Below are 18,621 nucleotides of genomic sequence, written 5' to 3' on the forward strand. Positions count from 1 at the left end.
TAAGTGCCAGAGTAATCGATTACTTTAGATAACTGAGTGCTAATTAATCAAAACATTTACCACAAATGTGCTTCATAAACTCATTCAATCCTGAAGATATAGTTTTAATTTTTTTTCAGACATTCTATCAATGCTTCTATTTATTTATTTATTTCAAGTATTTGGGTACAGGAGAATCTAAAAATGGCGTGTACATCACTAAAGGAAATTAGAACTAAAGTAATTACTTTCGGTACTTAGGCACCTACTTTAGGTATTTAAGTACCTAAAGTAATCTAAATAAAGTAAGTAAGTAATCCATTACAATCAGTAAATTTACTTACGTCCTTAAGATCTAAAGTAATCATTCATTCTTGGCACTTAAGTCCTAAAGTAATTAGTTACTAGATACTTAAGTACTAAAGTAATTGATTACTATATAGTGCTAAGTCATTTAATGATTACTTTATTTCTTCTTTAGCCAATAATTGTAATACATATATTATATACATAAAAAATATCTAGAATAGATTTTTTAATGAATTATTAACATCAGTAGAAAATAACATTACATAACATTATTAGCAAACTACGGATTCTACCACTAGATAGTGACTAACCTTAACCTTCATTAGGGTTACTTGTGAGCTGGATTCTGTACACGCTTGCTTTATGCCGAGGGGCGGGGTACCCCAAGGATTGTTCGCTGGAGGGCCTTGTTTTTTTAACTATGGAGCTGATGACACCTGGTGCTTGTTGTTATTGTTTCTCATTGCAGCCCCCGAGGCCGTCGCTCCATAATTGCATGAGACAAATGAGGCTGGACAGCAGAATGGCGGGTGGGCATTTTAATTGAGAGCATCAATCTGCACCTCAATCTCATCTTGTGCAGTCGTCAAATGGGGGACGCGCAAGTACTTCAGCGGGTACGTGAAATTTCAAATGATGTAATACTTTTTAAGGCCGTAGTAGGAACAGTTCATTTTCCTTTTTGAATTAAGAGTAAATGAATTGGAACATGAAACAACCAGGCCAGTATTGCTCGATTTCACTATCCGTAATGTATCCGACAAATATCTGTTCATTTGAGTTTTACTCAATCAGTCACTCAAATTTTATTTGTATAGCCCTGAATCACCAAAGTCTCAAAGGGCTTCACAGGTGAAAAGAGTTCATGTCAAGACTTCTTTTGAAAAAGAAACCATACAGAGACATCTTTTCGGTGTAGGTACACAACAGCATCCCCTGTCGAAGCTTCCAGAAGGGGAAGGAAAAACTCAAAAACCCCAATTTGGGGAAAATCAGAAACTTTCAGAAGGGACCACAGGTGGGAGGAGCCCCCTTCCAGGCTCACAGGTTGTACTAGTTTCTAAATCAAATACACACGGAATATTTCAGATTTTTTTTCGAAGGTTTGGCTTTGCAGTTTTTGATACCCTTGCCCATGGCTCAGCGTTGGTACAGGGCTGCGAAATTGGCCCCAGGCATGAGAGTGTTGTCTGCCATACGGCACTTCAGCAGCAGTCTGAGAAGCTTTATGGCTGCCACTGCTTCAGCGCGTACACACATCAGGTTGTTGAGCATCATAATCCTCCACTTGAAGCCCTGTGAGCAACCTGAGGTCGATCTAGGTAAAGCTTTATCACTCTCTAAAGCATCTGCTGAATCCAGCTTTTTTTGAGTGCAGCCCTCCAGATAGACTTTGGTTAAAAAGACAAACTTGTGCTAAATAGTATCTCTTGAATCACCGTGATGCCTATAAAGCTTTTCACCCTGGACTGAACTCAGGAACCAAAAAAAAACTTCTCTGCCAAGCAGCAGTTTTACAATGCTGCGCCAATGTCAACTGGTGAGCACTTGCCAGGAGAATGATGACAAGCTGATGCAGATTGCAAAATCTAATGTCGCTAATGCTAATGGCCTCTCATCTGTCCGAAGGCTACCTGATTTGGGATAGCGGAAAGGACGTGCATAGTGAGTGAGTTTTGGGACATTGTTTAGTAGTGTTGTAGTTCTCTAGGTGGGTCTCAAGATCACATTTGAAGGTTTTTTGGCTCGTCTCTGAATCAAAGGCATTTTTTTTTGCCTGATCTGGTCTTGGAATTGACAGCGTTGTCTTGTCTCGGTTTCGAACAGATGGGATTCTAGATTTTTGATCCTGTTGGGAGCCCTACTACTGCTGCTACTACTACCGTTGCTATCAGGTCTCTTGACTGGCTTCAAGACCACTTTTCAGGGTATATGTCTGATCTTGGATTCAAAGACATTTTTACCCAGCGTCATTGGAGGATCAAAGGTATTCCTATTCAGACTTTTGTCACCAAACAGGGCGCATTCTGGCTTTTTAATCAAGACAAGGTTAAGACCCTACTACTACTACTGCTCCTGTGATTTCGGATCTGAAAACATTTGTAGTCAGTCTCAAAAATCAAATGTATTTTCCCCTCGGTCTTGTCTCTGTTTCAAACAGGACGGATTTTGGATTTGTGATCAAGACTAGTTGAGAACCCTACTAATACTGCAGCTGTGATCAGGACTTCAGACCAGTCTCAAGGTCACTTCTTAAGTTCCTTTCTCATCTTAGAACCAGAGTAATTTTTACCCAGTGTTGTCTCAGAATCAAAGGCATTTTACTTGGTCTTGTCTTTGTCTCAAACAGGACAGTGTGTGTATTTTTGATCAAGACTGGTCGAGACCAGTACGGCTCCTACTGCTGTATTCAGTGAGGAAATAATGCATCATTTGTAAAAGTTGTAAATTAACCAATTTGATTGGATTTAAGGTCGGTTTCATTGTACTATTTTGCAAAGCAATAGCCGATGTGTTCTTCTGTTGCAAAAGTAATGAAAAAACATACAGTACTTGTCATTTTCTTCTGTTCATTTTGGGGACGAATGATTTCTCTTGGTCTTATCTCAACCTCCAAAAGTCATCATCTTGTCTTGGTTTGCATACTTTGTAGTCTCGATAATGACTTGGTCTCCGCCGACGCGGTCTTGACTACACGGCTACTTTTTATAGGTAAAAAGTCATTGGAAAATTAAACACCCAACTGAGCCTCTGGTATCTGAAAAATCTACTTGAGTACGTCAGAAAAATATCTGTACTTGGTTACTTGCCACCACCGGTTGCCGGCTTAGTGCAGCGGCATCCAAGTGGCCCGAAAAAAAAGAGAAACCCATTTTTGCTCTAATCGCTACAGCTCTCCTCAGGATGCTACACTTGGCCGGACCGAGTTAGAACAAAAGGAAATACCTCCCCCTGGGGAAAACGCAAGGGGTTAAACCCATTACAGCAGACCAATCAGGAATGGGGGAGCACTGCAAACCTCCGCAGTAAAAGAGAGAGACGGAGCAGGAGAGTGAGGAAGGGAGGGAGGGAGGGAGGGAGGGAGCGTAGCGGAGATCGAGATAGCAGGAGTCCGCCGCTCCGCACTCCCATCCAGACAGCCGAGGGAGGATGAGGACTGTTTACACACTCGGCTGCCGGGATGGATGAGAGAGCGGCCGAGGAGAAGCCCGCCACAGACTAACTCCCTCGTGGCTTCCCGTCAGACCTGAGAAAGAAAAGAACTGTTGGATTACTGCAGCCGGCCGACCTTGATCGTCAGCGGAGCGCCGAGCGGAAACTGGAGGACAACGTGGAGTGTCCGTGTTTACCTGGCATGGTGAGCTCGCCTGCGTTAGGACCAAGAACTCGCAACTCATTCGTTTACGGGTCAAAGGACCTCGTAAAAACCGGACCGGCATGCTTCCGTAACTTTTGTAGTTTGTCAGAAAGATCTAGTATGCGTGCTCCGTATGTACGGAAAAAAATATACGACCGATGACGGAATATAATATGAGAAGACTTCAGTTCGTCCGCATCTCGTTGGCACGGGGTGATAATTCGGTAGTGGTCTTTCCAAATCGATGTACACGCTTCCTGGCAGTCAGCCTAGGGTGTAGTCTGCCTTTTGCCCCAAAGTCAGCTCAACATGATAAGCAGTCACCGAAAAAAGCTAGGGATGAGCTCACGGGGTCGTCCGTCACAACATTGGCAGAATAGTGGACATGTTCCTTCCAGGGAGGGATTATATAGATCATATGGAGTGTCATGGGAGGAGCCGTCCGTGTCTGCTTGACAAGTTTCCCCAGGAATCACGCTGCGCTTGTAAGGCTCTTAGCCAGTCCGACATCATGACAAATTGCGCAAGCGTTTCATCAGCCGGGCTGTAAAAGTGTCACAGAATCATTTCACACCAGCGCTTTTTCTACCGGATGATTTGCGCGGCAAAAAATGAAACGTAAATTGTCCCCGCTAATGGGAAACATTGGGAGGATTTGCATTGATGAAAATGTAAAGAGGGGGCGCGGGGGAACGCGGGAAGACATCAGAGGCTCGCCGCAATGCAAATTAGACCTTCTTGCACGCCTCTCTACAAGGGGGATGTATTTATTTTCACCAACGCATCCCCCACTCCTACTTCTCTTCCTCCTCCTCATCCTCTCTCATCCATTTAACTGGCTCTTTCTCTCCTCAGGTCCCCTCAAGACGCAAGATTGAAGGACAGGGAGGAAAATCCCCTTGCCACTGAACTCCTAGGGATGACCTTCCAAGGGACCAATCCCTCCACCCAGATAAAGTCCGCTATCTCAAATGTCACGGTGGTCACACGCCATGCCCGTTGGACACTCCACTAATCTGCCCCGCTCACGCAATCTCCCGTCGTTGAGGGTTCAGGCATGTTGAGGGGCCGGCGGGAGACCTGCGCTGGATATGCCAGTCCGACGCCTCTGGATTCCAGCGCGCGGATAGAAGAGGCGGACGGAGAAGGCCTGCTCCATTAGTGCTCCCGAGGGGAGGCGTGGGCCGGGGCCGCCGGCCGGATGCGCTGACCTCGTAAGCAACGATTACGGACACGCTGGAGGCTGATCAATCCGGCTGACCGACTCTTGGAATACAAAGCTCGCGGATACCACCCGGGATCCCGACATGAGCGAGGGGAGTCGGGTTTTTTTCCACCCCCCTCCTGGATTCGGATATCAAGCGATAGGACGCCAAGTGCTTCTGACCGCGTGAACGCTCGAAAATCCAGTCCGAGAGTCTGTCACGGGACTTGTGCAAAAGCCTGCAGCCCTCCAGACGGACAGGCACACCCCCCGATAAGGAAAACCCCGACGACGGTTATGTTTGGACGTGATGCTCAGTCGGACAGATCCCGCACAGACTCACTGGCCTGATTCCACCATCCCGGTACTCAGATAGTGCTGGAGGCAAGGGTAAATACAACTGGAACCTCGTTTTCAGATATTTCCGTGCCACCTGAAGCTTAATTTTAAACCCGCGCAAGTGCCTTCCGTTTTAATAAGAATTATCTCCGATGGTGTTTTTTAACCTTTTGAAGGCACCTCGAGAGGCTTGACCAACTACCGATGTGGAGTGAACGTTTTTGATCGGTAAACTCATTCGAATGTATTTAAAAACGCGATCAAACGTATTTGCAGTGCAATAACTCTTTGTTATCGTTGCACATGCACAAGAGAACCGAGCAACGAACTTGATTTTAAATCATTCGCTGCCGTTGACGGGCATAGTCGTTAATTGGGTTTTTCAACGGTGATTGGCGGGGGAGCAGTTTGATGCTACTCCACAATAAATTTCGAACATGGAAACAACCTTACTCATTCATAATCGCCAGTAGATGGCGCTGATGCTCTGAGATATGAGATTAGCAGATTTTGTCGGTCAGTTGGTAGAAGTTGCTGCTTTTTGTACGGAAAACAACTGAATCTTTTGCAAGCATATGTAAAGAGTCTATTCTTTTATTCAGCAGATATCGTGTACATATAATCATCGAAAACAAACTCTTGTAGGTTTTGAAAAATGTCAAAATGGTCTTAAATCACTGGTAGTGAACCTTAAATCATTCACTGCCATTGACGGTTATAAACAATCAAAGATCCGTTTTAACTGGGCTGGCAGTGAATGAGTTAATTTCTCAACTTTCTCACCAGGTTGCTGGATTATGTTGAGGAATAAAAATGCTTTACTAGCTAAAAATGACTGTTTTGAACATTTTGCAGCATTTTGAGCATTTAACTCATTCAGTGCCAATGCCATGGCTATAGACTTCAAAAAACGAATTTTTACTGTACTGGCAGTGAATGAGTTAACAGGCACATCTGTCCAAGAAACAAATGTTTTTTCAAAAAAGACAGAACAGAGTGGCCTTTTCAGTTTTTTTTTTAAGTGCCCTGAGTTCTTATATGTGATGAAAAAAGACAGTAGGAGTGGACAGGAAAAAAAAAAACAAGTAAATACAACCACATTATAAAAACATTGAACAAAACGCAAATGTAATACGGGTACATTCGGACATATTTTGCACTTACGTGCGATCGTACAAGGAATTCTAAATACATTCGAATTTACTTGCAAATAAATTCCAACAAACTTGACAATACATTCAAGCATATATGCAAAAACATTCAAATGTATTTCAAGTCGTTTGATTGGACTTGCTAACATATTCAAAAACATTTCCTTCACAATGAGAGTTCTACGCTTTCATATACATTTGGAACCAAACAGAGCTAAAATGCGCCCACAGTGTCGTCTTTCTTGACCTCTGCTGCACATGAATTATGCAGAGGAAACATCCACTCTACAATGCTACAAATACAGTAGCTAGGTGAGTTTAAGGCCGCCATTGTCTTCCCGTGAATTGATAGCACGGTGGCTTAGCTTAATTTGATTTACCCAATTTGTGGTAACTCGGGTTCGGGTTCAGATTTTTTTTTCAGAATTCTTATTCTCAGAATTTTCAGTTTTATAAATTTTGAAATAACTATTCGGACTGTAAAATGAGAATTCTGACTTTGAAGTTGGATTTTAACGTGACTCAGAAGTGAAAATTCTGAGAATTAGATCAAATTTCTGATTTAATTCTCAAAATTCTGAATTTATGAAGAACTCAGGCTTAAAAATCAAGAAAGAAAGTAAGATTATTCCGTTTGCTTAGAATTTTACTTCGAGTAAACGTCATCATTACTGCTGCATACTTTGATCAATTCTCAAAATAAAGAAATTTGAGGTCAGAATTCTTCAGAATTTAAAGTCAAACTTTAAGTCTGAATTTCAAAGTCAAAATATTGAAATGAGACTACTGATTTAAAAATGTAAAGTTGGACTCTAAGGTTAGACTTTAAAGTCCGAATTCTGAGAATGAAGTCAAAATTCTCACTTTGATCGATTCTGAGATCAAAGTCGGACGTCTGACTCGAATTTTGAAAATGAGAATTTTGATCATCAAAATAGTCTCACTGGTCAGCATTCATCAAAGGAAGAATTCTGAGTCCGAATTCAAATTTGATCCTGACAATAGTCAGAATTTGGACTTCTCCGTCAGAATTCTGCCAATAAAGTCAAAATTCCGAGATTAAAGTAAGAATCCTGCCATTTTTTTCCCTACCCCGGCCTTCATTCTCTTCCGCAGACGATTCTCTCTGCGCCGTACAAATATTTTCTCTGCCCCTACTTGCTTTTTCATGTCGCCGCATGGCCACGGGTCGACCTCGGTGAAGGCACACAACTCGAAATTCAGTACACAGTAAAAACCCATCAAAAAAAATATCTGAGGAGACACGCGGCGGTTCACCGTACGGTTAAAAATTTGGTGCGAAGCGTTTAAGAGACTCCTAAATCCAGACATCATCTGTCCTTTGTCTCCTTTTAACACGACAGGATAATGCATATCATCCCCTGCCCAAAGCAAGAAGGCACCATGAGCAACGTGACAGTCACCGACAATACGGAGCCCCTCAGCCGCACCATGAGCCCGGCGCCCCCCAGCCCTTACAGCTACCCCGTCAGCTTCCAAGTGTCCGTCACGGGATTCCTCATGCTGGAGATCCTCCTGGGCCTGAGCTCCAACCTGACCGTGCTGGCCCTCTACTGCATGAAGTCCAACCTCATCACTTCGGTCAGCAACATGGTGACCATGAACCTCCACGTGGTGGACGTACTGGTGTGCCTGTGTTGCATCCCCCTCACCATCGTGGTGGTCCTGCTTTCCCTGGAGGGCGACGCGGCCTTGGTGTGCTGCTTCCACGAGGCCTGCGTGTCCTTCGCCAGCGTGGCCACGGCCGCCAACGTGCTGGCCATCACCCTGGACCGCTACGACATCTCGGTCAAGCCGGCCAACCGCGTTCTGACGATGCGCCGGGCCTTGGCGCTCATGGCCGGCATTTGGGTGCTGTCCTTCGTCAGCTTTCTGGTTCCCTTCATCGAGGTGGGATTCTTCGCCCAGGGCCACGCCGAACTCAACCAGACGCTGGTGGAGAACGTGCTCCACTCCAACCAGTACTACACGGAACTGGGCCTCTATTACCATCTGCTGGCTCAGATTCCTATTTTCTTCTTCACCGCCGTGGTCATGCTCATTACCTACTCCAAAATCCTGCAGGCTCTCAATATTCGCATCGGGACGCGCTTCCACACCTCGCAGAAGAAGAAGGCGCGCCGAAAAAAGCGTCCGTCCATGACGGCCATGACGCCGCAGCAGGAAGCCACCGACGCGTCCCAGAGCAGCAGCAGCCGCAACCCCACCACGCTGGGCATGCGGACGTCCGTTTCCGTCATCATCGCCCTGCGCAGGGCCGTCAAGCGCCACCGGGAGAGGCGGGAACGGCAGAAGCGCGTCTTCAGGATGTCTCTCCTGATCGTGTCCACCTTCCTGCTCTGCTGGACGCCCATCACGGTGCTCAACACCATCATCCTCAGCCTTGGCCCCAGCGACCTGATGGTCAAGTTGAGACTGGGCTTCCTGGTCATGGCTTACGGGACCACCGTCTTTCACCCGCTACTCTACGCCTTCACCAGGCAGAAGTTCCAGAAGGTCCTGAAGAGCAAGATGAAGAAGAGGGTGGTGTCCATCATCGAGGCCGATCCCACCCCCAACAACGCCGTCATCCACAACTCCTGGATCGACCCAAAGAGGAACAAAAAGGTGACCTTCGAGGACAAGGACGCCCAGCAGAAATGTCTGTCTTCGGAGGACGTGGAGTGAAACTGACGTCGCGTCACCATTTCCAAAGGACGGAAACGTTGCGCTGCCAGGGAGGACTAAACATTTTGGAGACTCGCAAAACCCATTCCTATGTACTCGCAGATACGCGCAAAACTATTTGCAAGAACGTATTTCGCGTCCGGCGTATTTGATGGTCAACGTACTTGCAAATACATTCGAATGTACGCGCAAATACGTCCGAACGCCTTGTAGGTTAAATGCTATCGCCGTCGTGTTTTTTCCCATAATGCCGCAAGATATTGACTCGCGCGAACTCCGTGGCGAAACCTGCAAATTCGTTTGAACGTAATTGTAGGCTCCAAATATTGTCTTTTTCACATCACGTGGGACATTGTCTCAAACGGACAAAATGCTACAAACACAGAAATGACAAATTAAAATTGTATTCCATTTTTAATGGATTATTTCCCTCCATGCTAAAAAAAAAAAAAAAAAACGCTTAGCCATTTTTCCCATGATGCCACAGGATATTGACTTGCTCATACACATCCCCAGTGGCATCGTGGAAATGAAATCACAAACAGGCATAAAAAATAATAATTAGCTTTTAATTAGTGTCTATTTTACTCGTGCATTCCAAATTATGTTCAAACTTACGAATTTGCAAATACTTTTCAAAGCAAGTGTTGGCTAATTGCTCAAAATGTTATCCCGAACGAACGTAATGAATAAGAACAAGAATGCTTATATTTTGAACGTATTGATGTAATGTTGGATGAATATGAAAAAAAAAATCCCAGCAGATGCACAAATAAATACCCTGTGGCATGAAAAAAAAACACACACAAAAAAAAAAAACTGTTTTTAGCTTTTAGCCTCCAAGCACGTTCCAAAGTATTTGCAAGTATGGTCAAACATTTTCGAGTAAGTTGCAAGATAATTGTAAGTATGTTTGAATGTATTTAAGGTCATTAAAGGTACATACTTGCAAATATGTTCAGACTAAACTGCAAATAGGTTCCACCGTGACATTATGGGGACAAATTTCCAAATGAAAGTAATGACGAGAACGAAGAAATTACTAATAAATGTTTCCTTTTTAAATTTTTTGACTGTATTGGTATGTCCCAATCACAAATTAATACCCTGTGGCATTATGGGGAAAAACGCTCTGTTTTTAGCATTTGCCTACAAGGACATTCAGACATATTTTGCAACTGTTTTAGAATGTATTTGCAAATACGTTTGAATGACTTTGTCAATCGAAAAGGTATACCATATTTTCCGCACTATAAGGTGCACCTAAAAGCCTATTTTTATTTTTTTTTAACCTGACGGTGCGCCTTATAATAAGGTGCGCCTTATATATGGATCAATATTGAGATTGAGATTCGTAGATGGGGAATTAAGTTATTATGCTATTGAGACTTTAGTTATTTGTGTTATTATTGTTATTACTTTGAGTATTACTATATTGTGATTGAAAACGTTTTAAAATATGTCATTAATTGAGGTGCGCCTTATAATCCGGTGCGCCTTATATATGGAAAAAGTTTTAAAATATGTCATTAATCGAGGTGCGCCTTATAATCCGGTGCGCCTTATAGTGCGGAAAACACGGTACTTTGCCGCACTTCCACACAAAAGGGAAAATGTTAATCCAAAGCCCACTTTGTAAATAACGTACAATAGGATTTACAAGAAAAAAACAAGATAATTTATTACTATTTATTGAGAACAAATGTAGGTTTCATAGACGGGACATACAGTATACTGTACTGTAGGTATTGCATGGCTTTTTGTAACTTTACAGCACAGTGTGTGTCCATACATGATACGTGTACAATTTAGCCAAGGAAATAGGAATTGTGTATATGCACATTTATAATAATAAATTGGCTCTCTACTCACCTAAAGCGGGAGAGCATTTTCTGTCGTAGCCCCAACCTCCAAGTCAAGTGTTTGTGACTCGGTGAGATTAGGCCTATCCATCACCGTCCCCCGCCCCCCCTCCCCCAGAGACCGCTGACCTTATTGTCCTCTGAGAGAGGACGGGTTCACACGGAAATGAAAGTGATGTTATTAAGACGTTGCAGTTGAAACAGGGAGAAATTAAGGTCAAGAAAATTGACTCTCGGATAACGGTTAGATGTTAGCCACAAACTGCGACTTCTCCGCCACTTGGCTCGTTTTGATGCCTCAGTTCTCACCCAGATTTTTTTTTTTCCATAGAAATGTCATCATAAAACCTTTATAAACACCGAGTACCATTGACGTAAAAGGACGTCAGTGGGAACCCTACTGAGGAGCGCCATTGGCGTCTTTTTTTTTTTTTTTTTAATCTGCACCTAATGCAGTCTTTCTCAAGTATGATGCAATAGTGCAAAACATCTTGCTTACAAATTCTGTTAAATTCTTGTTTAAAGCAGTCAGAAATGGCATTTTTTTCAAAATATATCTCCTTGTCGGCGCAATGCAGAAACACAAAAGTCCCAAAATTCGAGTCCACTTCCAGTGCGTATAATTGGTCTGTCTTGGAAAAAGGAAGTAGCGATCAGTCCCTGGCTAAACAGACTCCTGGCTCCCATTCCATCCCGCCAGCCTGCACAAAATAAGCATTAGAGCTAATGAATGTTTACCCGCTAACGACACGGAGGGGAACAATTGAAAGTGTTAGTGTTTTTACCTCACTACTACTTCCGACAAAACTACTTTTATACCTGCCGTAATCACATCCCCCGGGACGACTAAACAATTCCTTCTGTGCACATATAAAAAATCGGGAAGGATTTCAACATTTTACTCTTATGAGTCAGCAAAGGCTTGTTTATCACACCTCTCCAAGATGATGGCGGGTGGTAATCCTGTGCTGTGGTGATAACTTTGATTTACTTTACACGTACATTAATTTATATGTACATGAAACATCTAACAGTGCATTTAAATTCACTTTTAGATGATGTTTCAACAAGATTCCGCAGGTAAACATGAGTAGCTACTGTGAGGTCAATAACTTCCTGTTTTTCTTCTTGGTGTTAGAGGATTAACATTTGCGATTGTCAGCTCCAAGTTGGGCGTTTTCCAAGTTGGTAAATTTGCCTATGCTAACCAGTTATTAATCGCGATTAGCATTAGCATGTTAGCAATTATCATTTAAGGTAATCAAACATTAACTACCTTTTAGTTTAGACATACATATCGTTATATGTACATTACACATGGAAAACTGTGTCTTAAAAGTCACTAATAGACGATGTTACAACAAGATTTCATGGGTAAATCTGAAAGTGGAGATGCCTATTATTTTACTATGTGGTCAACAACTTCCTGTTTTTCTTCTTTGTCTTAGGTCCTAAGTCGAACTCCAGTCCTAGAGGGCCGGCATCCTGCATGTTTTCCGGTTTTCTTTCCTCAACACACCTGATTCAAATGATTAGCTCATTAGCAAGCTCTGCAGGAGCTTCAAAATGATCCCAATCATTTGAATCAGGTGTTTTTGAGGGAAAAGGTTTGAAAACATGTAGGATATCGGCCCTCGAGGACTGGAGTTCGACACCTGTGTCTTAGGAGGTTCACATTTGCGATTGTCGAATATGACCATGCCATTTTCCAAGCTGGTAAATTTGTTTATGCCAACTAGTTAGTAAGCATGATTAGCATGTTAGCAATTACCATTTAAGGTCATCAGACATTGACTACCCTTTAGTTCACACATACATATTGTTACATGTACATTACAAATATAAAATAGTGTATTTAAAGTCACTTATCGACAATGTTACAACAAGATTCTATGGGTAAATCTGAAAATGGAGCTGCCTGTTACTATGAGGTCAATAACTTCCTGTTTTTCTTCTTTGTCTTAGAGGATTCACATTTGCGATTGTCGGCTATGACCAGGATGTTTTCCAAGCTGGTAATGGAGGAAAATCACTTTTGACGCAACATACCCCACAAGATAATATTTTTTTATGATTTGAGCAATTTTTTTGAGTTTTTTTTTCTAGCATGTAAAGGTGGGGACACACCAACTGGATACAATTTTAGCGTTTTTCATCTTATCAATAAAAAAACAACGAAAGCCTAATTATTGAACCAGCCCACAGATTATCCAAACTGATTATCTTGTGGTGTGGGGTGCGCCACGAGTTTTTTTTTTTTTTTTCTTCTGCCTGTCCGTCTTTGAAAACAGCTGGGGCGTTCTGGTCCTAAGATATGTTTCGGGGAAGGAAATAAGAACACAACCATTTTTTTTCCACATGTAGTTTCTTTCACGTTAGGTCCAAATTTAAAAAAATCAGCATGTACTCATATTTCCCCGTGTTGTAATCATAATAATTACGGGCTGCTACGTTTGATGAAGAGCAAAGAATAAGCACTCCTCAGGTGGCTACTATTTTCACTCTCACGAACCTAGACAATCAAAGCGTTTTCATCCAGCTGCAAACGATTGTCAGAGGTTAAAAAGCTCGGGGTCTGACCGTGCAATAATAGGGAATCTAAATGCGGATTTGCGCTAGGCCATTTGCGTGTCAATCTGGGTTCTGATAACCCTGGGGGGCTGGCTTCGATACGAGGACCAAAGATGACATGCTCGCGACGGGGAGGACGTATACGTGCGCACTATATATGACACTAATGAGCTTATCGCACCTTTCCTGGCTTTGGCAACACGGCAGAACTCGAGAGCCCTTTTGATTGTCAGGCTGCAGGGCTGTTGGTTATCTCACACAACCTCTATCAGATGCGTTTGCAGGTGTGTACCGTGAGTGTACCTGTGAGATAGTGTGTAAGAGCAACTGTTTATCCGTTTTAGTGAGTGTGTGAGTCTGAATGTGTGATTGTGGGTATGTTGCGCAAGAGTTGTGTGAGAGTGAATATGTAGTGTGAGAGTGGCTGTATTTATGTGACAGTGAGTGTATGTGTCCATTTGTGTGTATGAGAGTGTATTTTTAAGACTGACTGTTTTGTGACTTTTAGTGAATGTCACTGCACCTATAAGAGTGCATGAGAGAGAGTGAGTGAGACTGAGTGACTGTGTGAGAGCGTGAGCCTCAGTGTGTGATGTTGTCTTAGTGAGTGTGTACCCTGAGAGAACACGTGTGAGAGTGACTGTATTTAATGTGTCAGTTAATGTTTGACTGTTAGTGTGTAAGAGAGAGTGTATTTGTAAGAATGACTTTCGTTTTTGTGATTTTTTTTAGTGATTGTGACTGTGCCTGTAAGAGTGTATGAGAGAGTGTGAGAGAGACAGAGTGACTGTGTGAGGGCTAATGTGTCTCTTATAGTGCTTGTATGCGTGACAGCTTGTGTGAAAGTGAGTGTGTCCAAGTGTTAGAGTGACTGAATTATGTGAGAGCGAGTGCATGTGTGTCTGTTGGTGTGTATGAGAGAGTGTATCTGTAAATAATTGTTTATTTTTTTGACTGTTTCTACAGTATGCTTATAAAAGTGTATGAGAGAGGGTGTGAGACAGTGTGACTGTTTAAGGGATAATGTGTCTGTGTAATAGTACATGTGTGTGAGAGAGTGTATGTCTGAATGATTCTGTGTGAAACTGTGCATGTTATAGTATGTGAGATTGTGAGTGAGCATGTGTGTATGCCTGTGTGACAGCACATTTGAGAGAAAATGTATTTGAGTGATTCTATGTGAAACTATGTTTGAGTGCAAGCGAGATCGTGAGTGAGCATGTTTGCCAGAGTATGTGTGAGATTGGTTTGATTCTGTGTCAAAATGCATGTTCAATTATTTTGAGTGAGTGTGTATGAATGTGAGAGAAGAAGTATTTGTATGAGTCATTCTGTGTGAAACCATCTACGTTGGAGTTTGAAATATTGAGTGTGTCTCAATAAATGAGTGTGTACGTTCAAGAGAGTATGTGGTAGAGTGACTACGTATGAGAGTGTGATGTGAGTGAGTCTGTTCAAGAGGCTGTATCTTTTAGTGAAAGTGTGACCAACAATCTTTGTGTGAGAGTGCAAGCGAGAATGTGTGACTCAGAACCAGATACCTGACTATGTGTATGTGTGAGAGACAGTAAGAGACTGACTGTATTTTATGTGCAATAGTGTGAGTGAGTGTGTGTTTGTGAGACTGTATGTATAAATGTTTGACTATGTGTGTGAGAGTGCATAAGGGATTGTGTGAGTAAAAGAGTGTCTGAGTGAGGTACCATTTGTGCCTAGATGTTAGTGCCTGTATGTGAGTGCGAAAATGTTTTTGTCGATGTGGTCCTGCGTGAAAGTATGTATGTTTTAGTGTGTGAGAGCTTACGAGCGAGCATTATGTGATTGTCTCTGAATAAGTGAGTGTGTATGTTTGACAGAGTATCTGTGGGAGTCACTGTGAATTTGTGAGAGTGAACAAGAGTGTGACGTGTGTGAGTGTAACTATGTGTGAGTTTCTGCGTGTGAGTGACTGCATTTGTTTTAGTGAAAGAGTGACTAATAGAATGTGTATGTGAGAGGGTGTGACTGTGAGTCTGTTTCTCTGTCTGCTTGTCTGTCTCTCTCGCTCTCTCTCCCTCCCTCTCTCACGCTCGATGGCTCAATGACTCCACCGTTGAGATGGCATCTCTTCTACCCCCGGTGCAGACACATCATAAAAGCCTGGCAAAATCACATTACGTCGCCTCAATCGCATTAGGCCAGCCAACACTCACCTGTAATGCTGCTGTCATGGGAAAAGAACGAAGCGGATTGGAAGGACACAACCAAGTCCAAGTAAGAAGTGAGACTGCAAAAAAAAAAAAAAACACTAACCTAGCATCCCAACCAGCGGTCCACAAAAGGGGGTAACGTTTTTTGTTGTTGTTGTTGTTGTTGCAGGTATCAGCAAATATAATTCAATGCTATGACAGGAAGAGTCCATTATTTTCAAATTAAGAGCAAATTGATTGGAACATGAAGCAACTCACTACTAAATTGTGTTGTAGCGATTCCATTACTTAACTTTCTATACCTTTGTTTTGTTACGTTTTGTACTTATGGGCATTGTCATTACAACACATTGTTCTAGCAGATGAAGTAGTAATAAGACAATGTTCTAGAGCAGTGCTTCTCAAACGTTTTTTTTTTCGGGGGTTGCAATATTTTTAGATAATAAATTAGTCAACTGAAGAATGGCATCCTTACATTACAGCGAGGTGCTTCATGATCCAATTGATTTGCTCTTAATCTGAAAAGAATTCTGCCCCCGTAGTGCCTTCACCTACCCCCATTTGAGAACAAATTGTTCTAGAGATGCTGAATAAGAAATGCCTAGGGGAAGCATGACAAATATTGGTTAAAAGTTTATTAAATCACACATAGATGTCACTGAACTCTGATTTTTTTTTCATCCAAAAATGCTATGGGCTGGTAAAATTGTACATGGCTAAAAAAAAAAAAAATCACAGGGGTTATATGAACCATCACAATAATTGATTTGTTTCAATAATCAGACTCTTTTGTGGTATCTCAAGCTCAGTACATAAGACGGACAAGGAACAAATTGACTTATTTATTTAAATTTACTGTATATGTGGCCTGACAATCACATGCTCTTGTACATAAAATCTATTTATGCAGCTACAAATAACACTCATAAGGCAGCTGCCGGTCGCTTGTCAGCCTTATGTGAGGCTTATTAAATCTATTTACAGCATAACAATCATAACTCCCAAGTAGCAAGTGAGCGTATGTAAGCATGTGACATTTCATATCAACTTTGCTCCATATGCAAGGCTGCTTCAATCAATATAGGATATGATAAAACACCGAGTTTGCAACCTGAATGTAAAGCAAATTCGTTATTATGCCCCGAAGCATTTTTACACCTCTGAAGCTCTTATTGGCCTCTGGCTGTGTTTTTCTGATGCAAGTGTACTCTAGTCTGACATTTTCCAAAGTGGAGAAGCAGAAAAGACATTGGAGTAACCCTCAAAAAAAAAAAAAACGAACGATGCTCCAAAGATCGTTTTAATTTCAAGCAGACACATTTAGCCTTTTTCGCAACAATTCCCATGTGTCTGCATCACACGTCTGCGACACACTTTCGTGAAACTAGCTCAAGGATTAAGAACCTGTTTGTCCCCGCCCCTTTTACTGCTAAACCAATGGCAGAGGCTGGCTTTTGTTACCATGACAACCGGAGAACAGAGCTGTTTTAAATTGCAGGAACATTATATGAGGGGGAGACAACGCTCATGAACACAATAAAAGTATTTTTAGGTATGTTAACTTATTTTCGTATGCGTCTTTTCACTCCTGGTCACGTGACCCTGTGCAGGAGTTCTGTGACAGTAGCTGGCAGGCTGCCAGGTAGTTTGTCCCCTGTCTTGTTAGCACAGTTGTTCATTAGCGTTCGTGCAGCTCATTTGACATCAAAACGGGTTTATGACACGCTAATGACATCTGGAAACGCATTCGCTTTCAATTCAATTTGGACCTAGCAGCTAAGTATTTTAGAAGCCTGTGAGACTCTCTGAGTATGGTGGCCTTTGAGGGACAACGATGTGGAAACAAATACAATTTATGTAAAAAGTCAATTCATAAAAGTAATGCCAATTAAGTCCCCACCTAAGCTCAGCGTGTGAAGTTAATTGTATTATACAGCAGATGAAACTGTTAAGTAAAATATATGAATCAGTAAAATGCAATAACTCAAACGGGGTGAAAGTGTGTTGAGCACGTTGCTTTGGCGCCCTCTAGTGGCTTTTTTAGTCGATAAGTAATTTGAGAAGTTTAATTAAAAAATGCTATCTTTCCTGCTGTCTGGTGGCATCCATGAGCAAATACATTACAACCTCGACTTTTGAAAGGACTCCGTTTAAACGCTAGAATTGAGAAATGTAAGCCTTTAAGTACGGTGGCCTCTGAGGGACAACCAACATGTGAAACAAATGAGTTGTGACAAAGGAGAAACTAGTGTATGCATCTGATATCTAATATTGGCAGTAAAATTCCAGTTATTGAAACATAAAAACTTATTGTTTTGTAAGATAGTGTACAAAATGAAAATACGTTGGCGTAATTAGTTGAGTTTACCACTGACAACTTTTACTTAATTACGTTAAGCAACGCGGTTGAGGTCAAAACATACACAAAAGATAAGCGTTTAACATCAACAGCAAATAAAGCCGTAGATTAAAAAACTACATTATTGAATCAATGAAATGCAGTATTGTGTCTGAACCTGGGTTAAGGTGTTTAGCGGAATTACTCTAGCGTCATCTAGTGGCCTGTTTGTGCGTAACTGATTTGAGAAGTTACAAAACAAAAGTAGTCATCTCCCGCTGATTTTATGGCATATATTAAACTATTACAATAGAATCTAAACTTTTGGGGCGCTTTGATCACTTACAAATTTGAATTGTATAACTTATTGGATAAAAAAAAAGAAACCTGACAATCAAATGCACTTATAAACCAAAGAATTTTTAGAGCATTTGAATGAGAATCTATATAATATTTGAGAGCGTTCCCTCTTTGTCTGCGTGCTTATGACTTCAAAGACGTACGCATAAACCATGCGTTAATGAATAGCTCCCTCTAGTGTTTATTAGGGTGTATTGCAAAAACCATGCGTTAATGAATAGCTCTCTCTAGTGTTTATTAGGGTGTATTGCAATAAATCTTGCACTGCCCACG

At 42.0% G+C, this 18,621-nt stretch overlaps 1 protein-coding gene across 3 annotated transcripts in view; it reads left to right on the forward strand.

Moving 5' to 3' along the window:
- gpr22b (G protein-coupled receptor 22b) overlaps nucleotides 1-10,905 on the forward strand; it is a 30,210-nt gene extending 19,305 nt beyond the window's left edge. The window contains exons 3-8 of one of the 3 annotated variants that reach the window (XM_088418099.1): nucleotides 758-905; nucleotides 2,116-2,275; nucleotides 2,450-2,533; nucleotides 3,534-3,646; nucleotides 4,502-5,240; nucleotides 7,705-10,905. In XM_088418099.1, the coding sequence (XP_088274225.1) occupies nucleotides 7,709-9,028 (1,320 nt within the window). In that variant the 5' untranslated portion in view covers nucleotides 758-905; nucleotides 2,116-2,275; nucleotides 2,450-2,533; ... (1 more) ...; nucleotides 4,502-5,240; nucleotides 7,705-7,708 and the 3' untranslated portion in view covers nucleotides 9,029-10,905. Of the gene's footprint in view, nucleotides 1-757; nucleotides 906-2,115; nucleotides 2,276-2,449; nucleotides 2,534-3,385; nucleotides 3,647-4,501; nucleotides 5,241-7,704 lie in introns of those variants that run through there. The other 2 variants (XM_088418100.1, XM_088418098.1) reach the window with 2 other exon arrangements.
- The last annotated feature ends 7,716 nt before the right edge of the window (nucleotides 10,906-18,621 follow it).

The sequence above is a fragment of the Hippichthys cyanospilos genome, chromosome 6 (genome assembly GCF_059441005.1).
Source record: "Hippichthys cyanospilos isolate Australia breed blue-spotted pipefish chromosome 6, RoL_Hcya_1.0, whole genome shotgun sequence".
NCBI classification, from domain to species: Eukaryota; Metazoa; Chordata; class Actinopteri; order Syngnathiformes; family Syngnathidae; genus Hippichthys; species Hippichthys cyanospilos.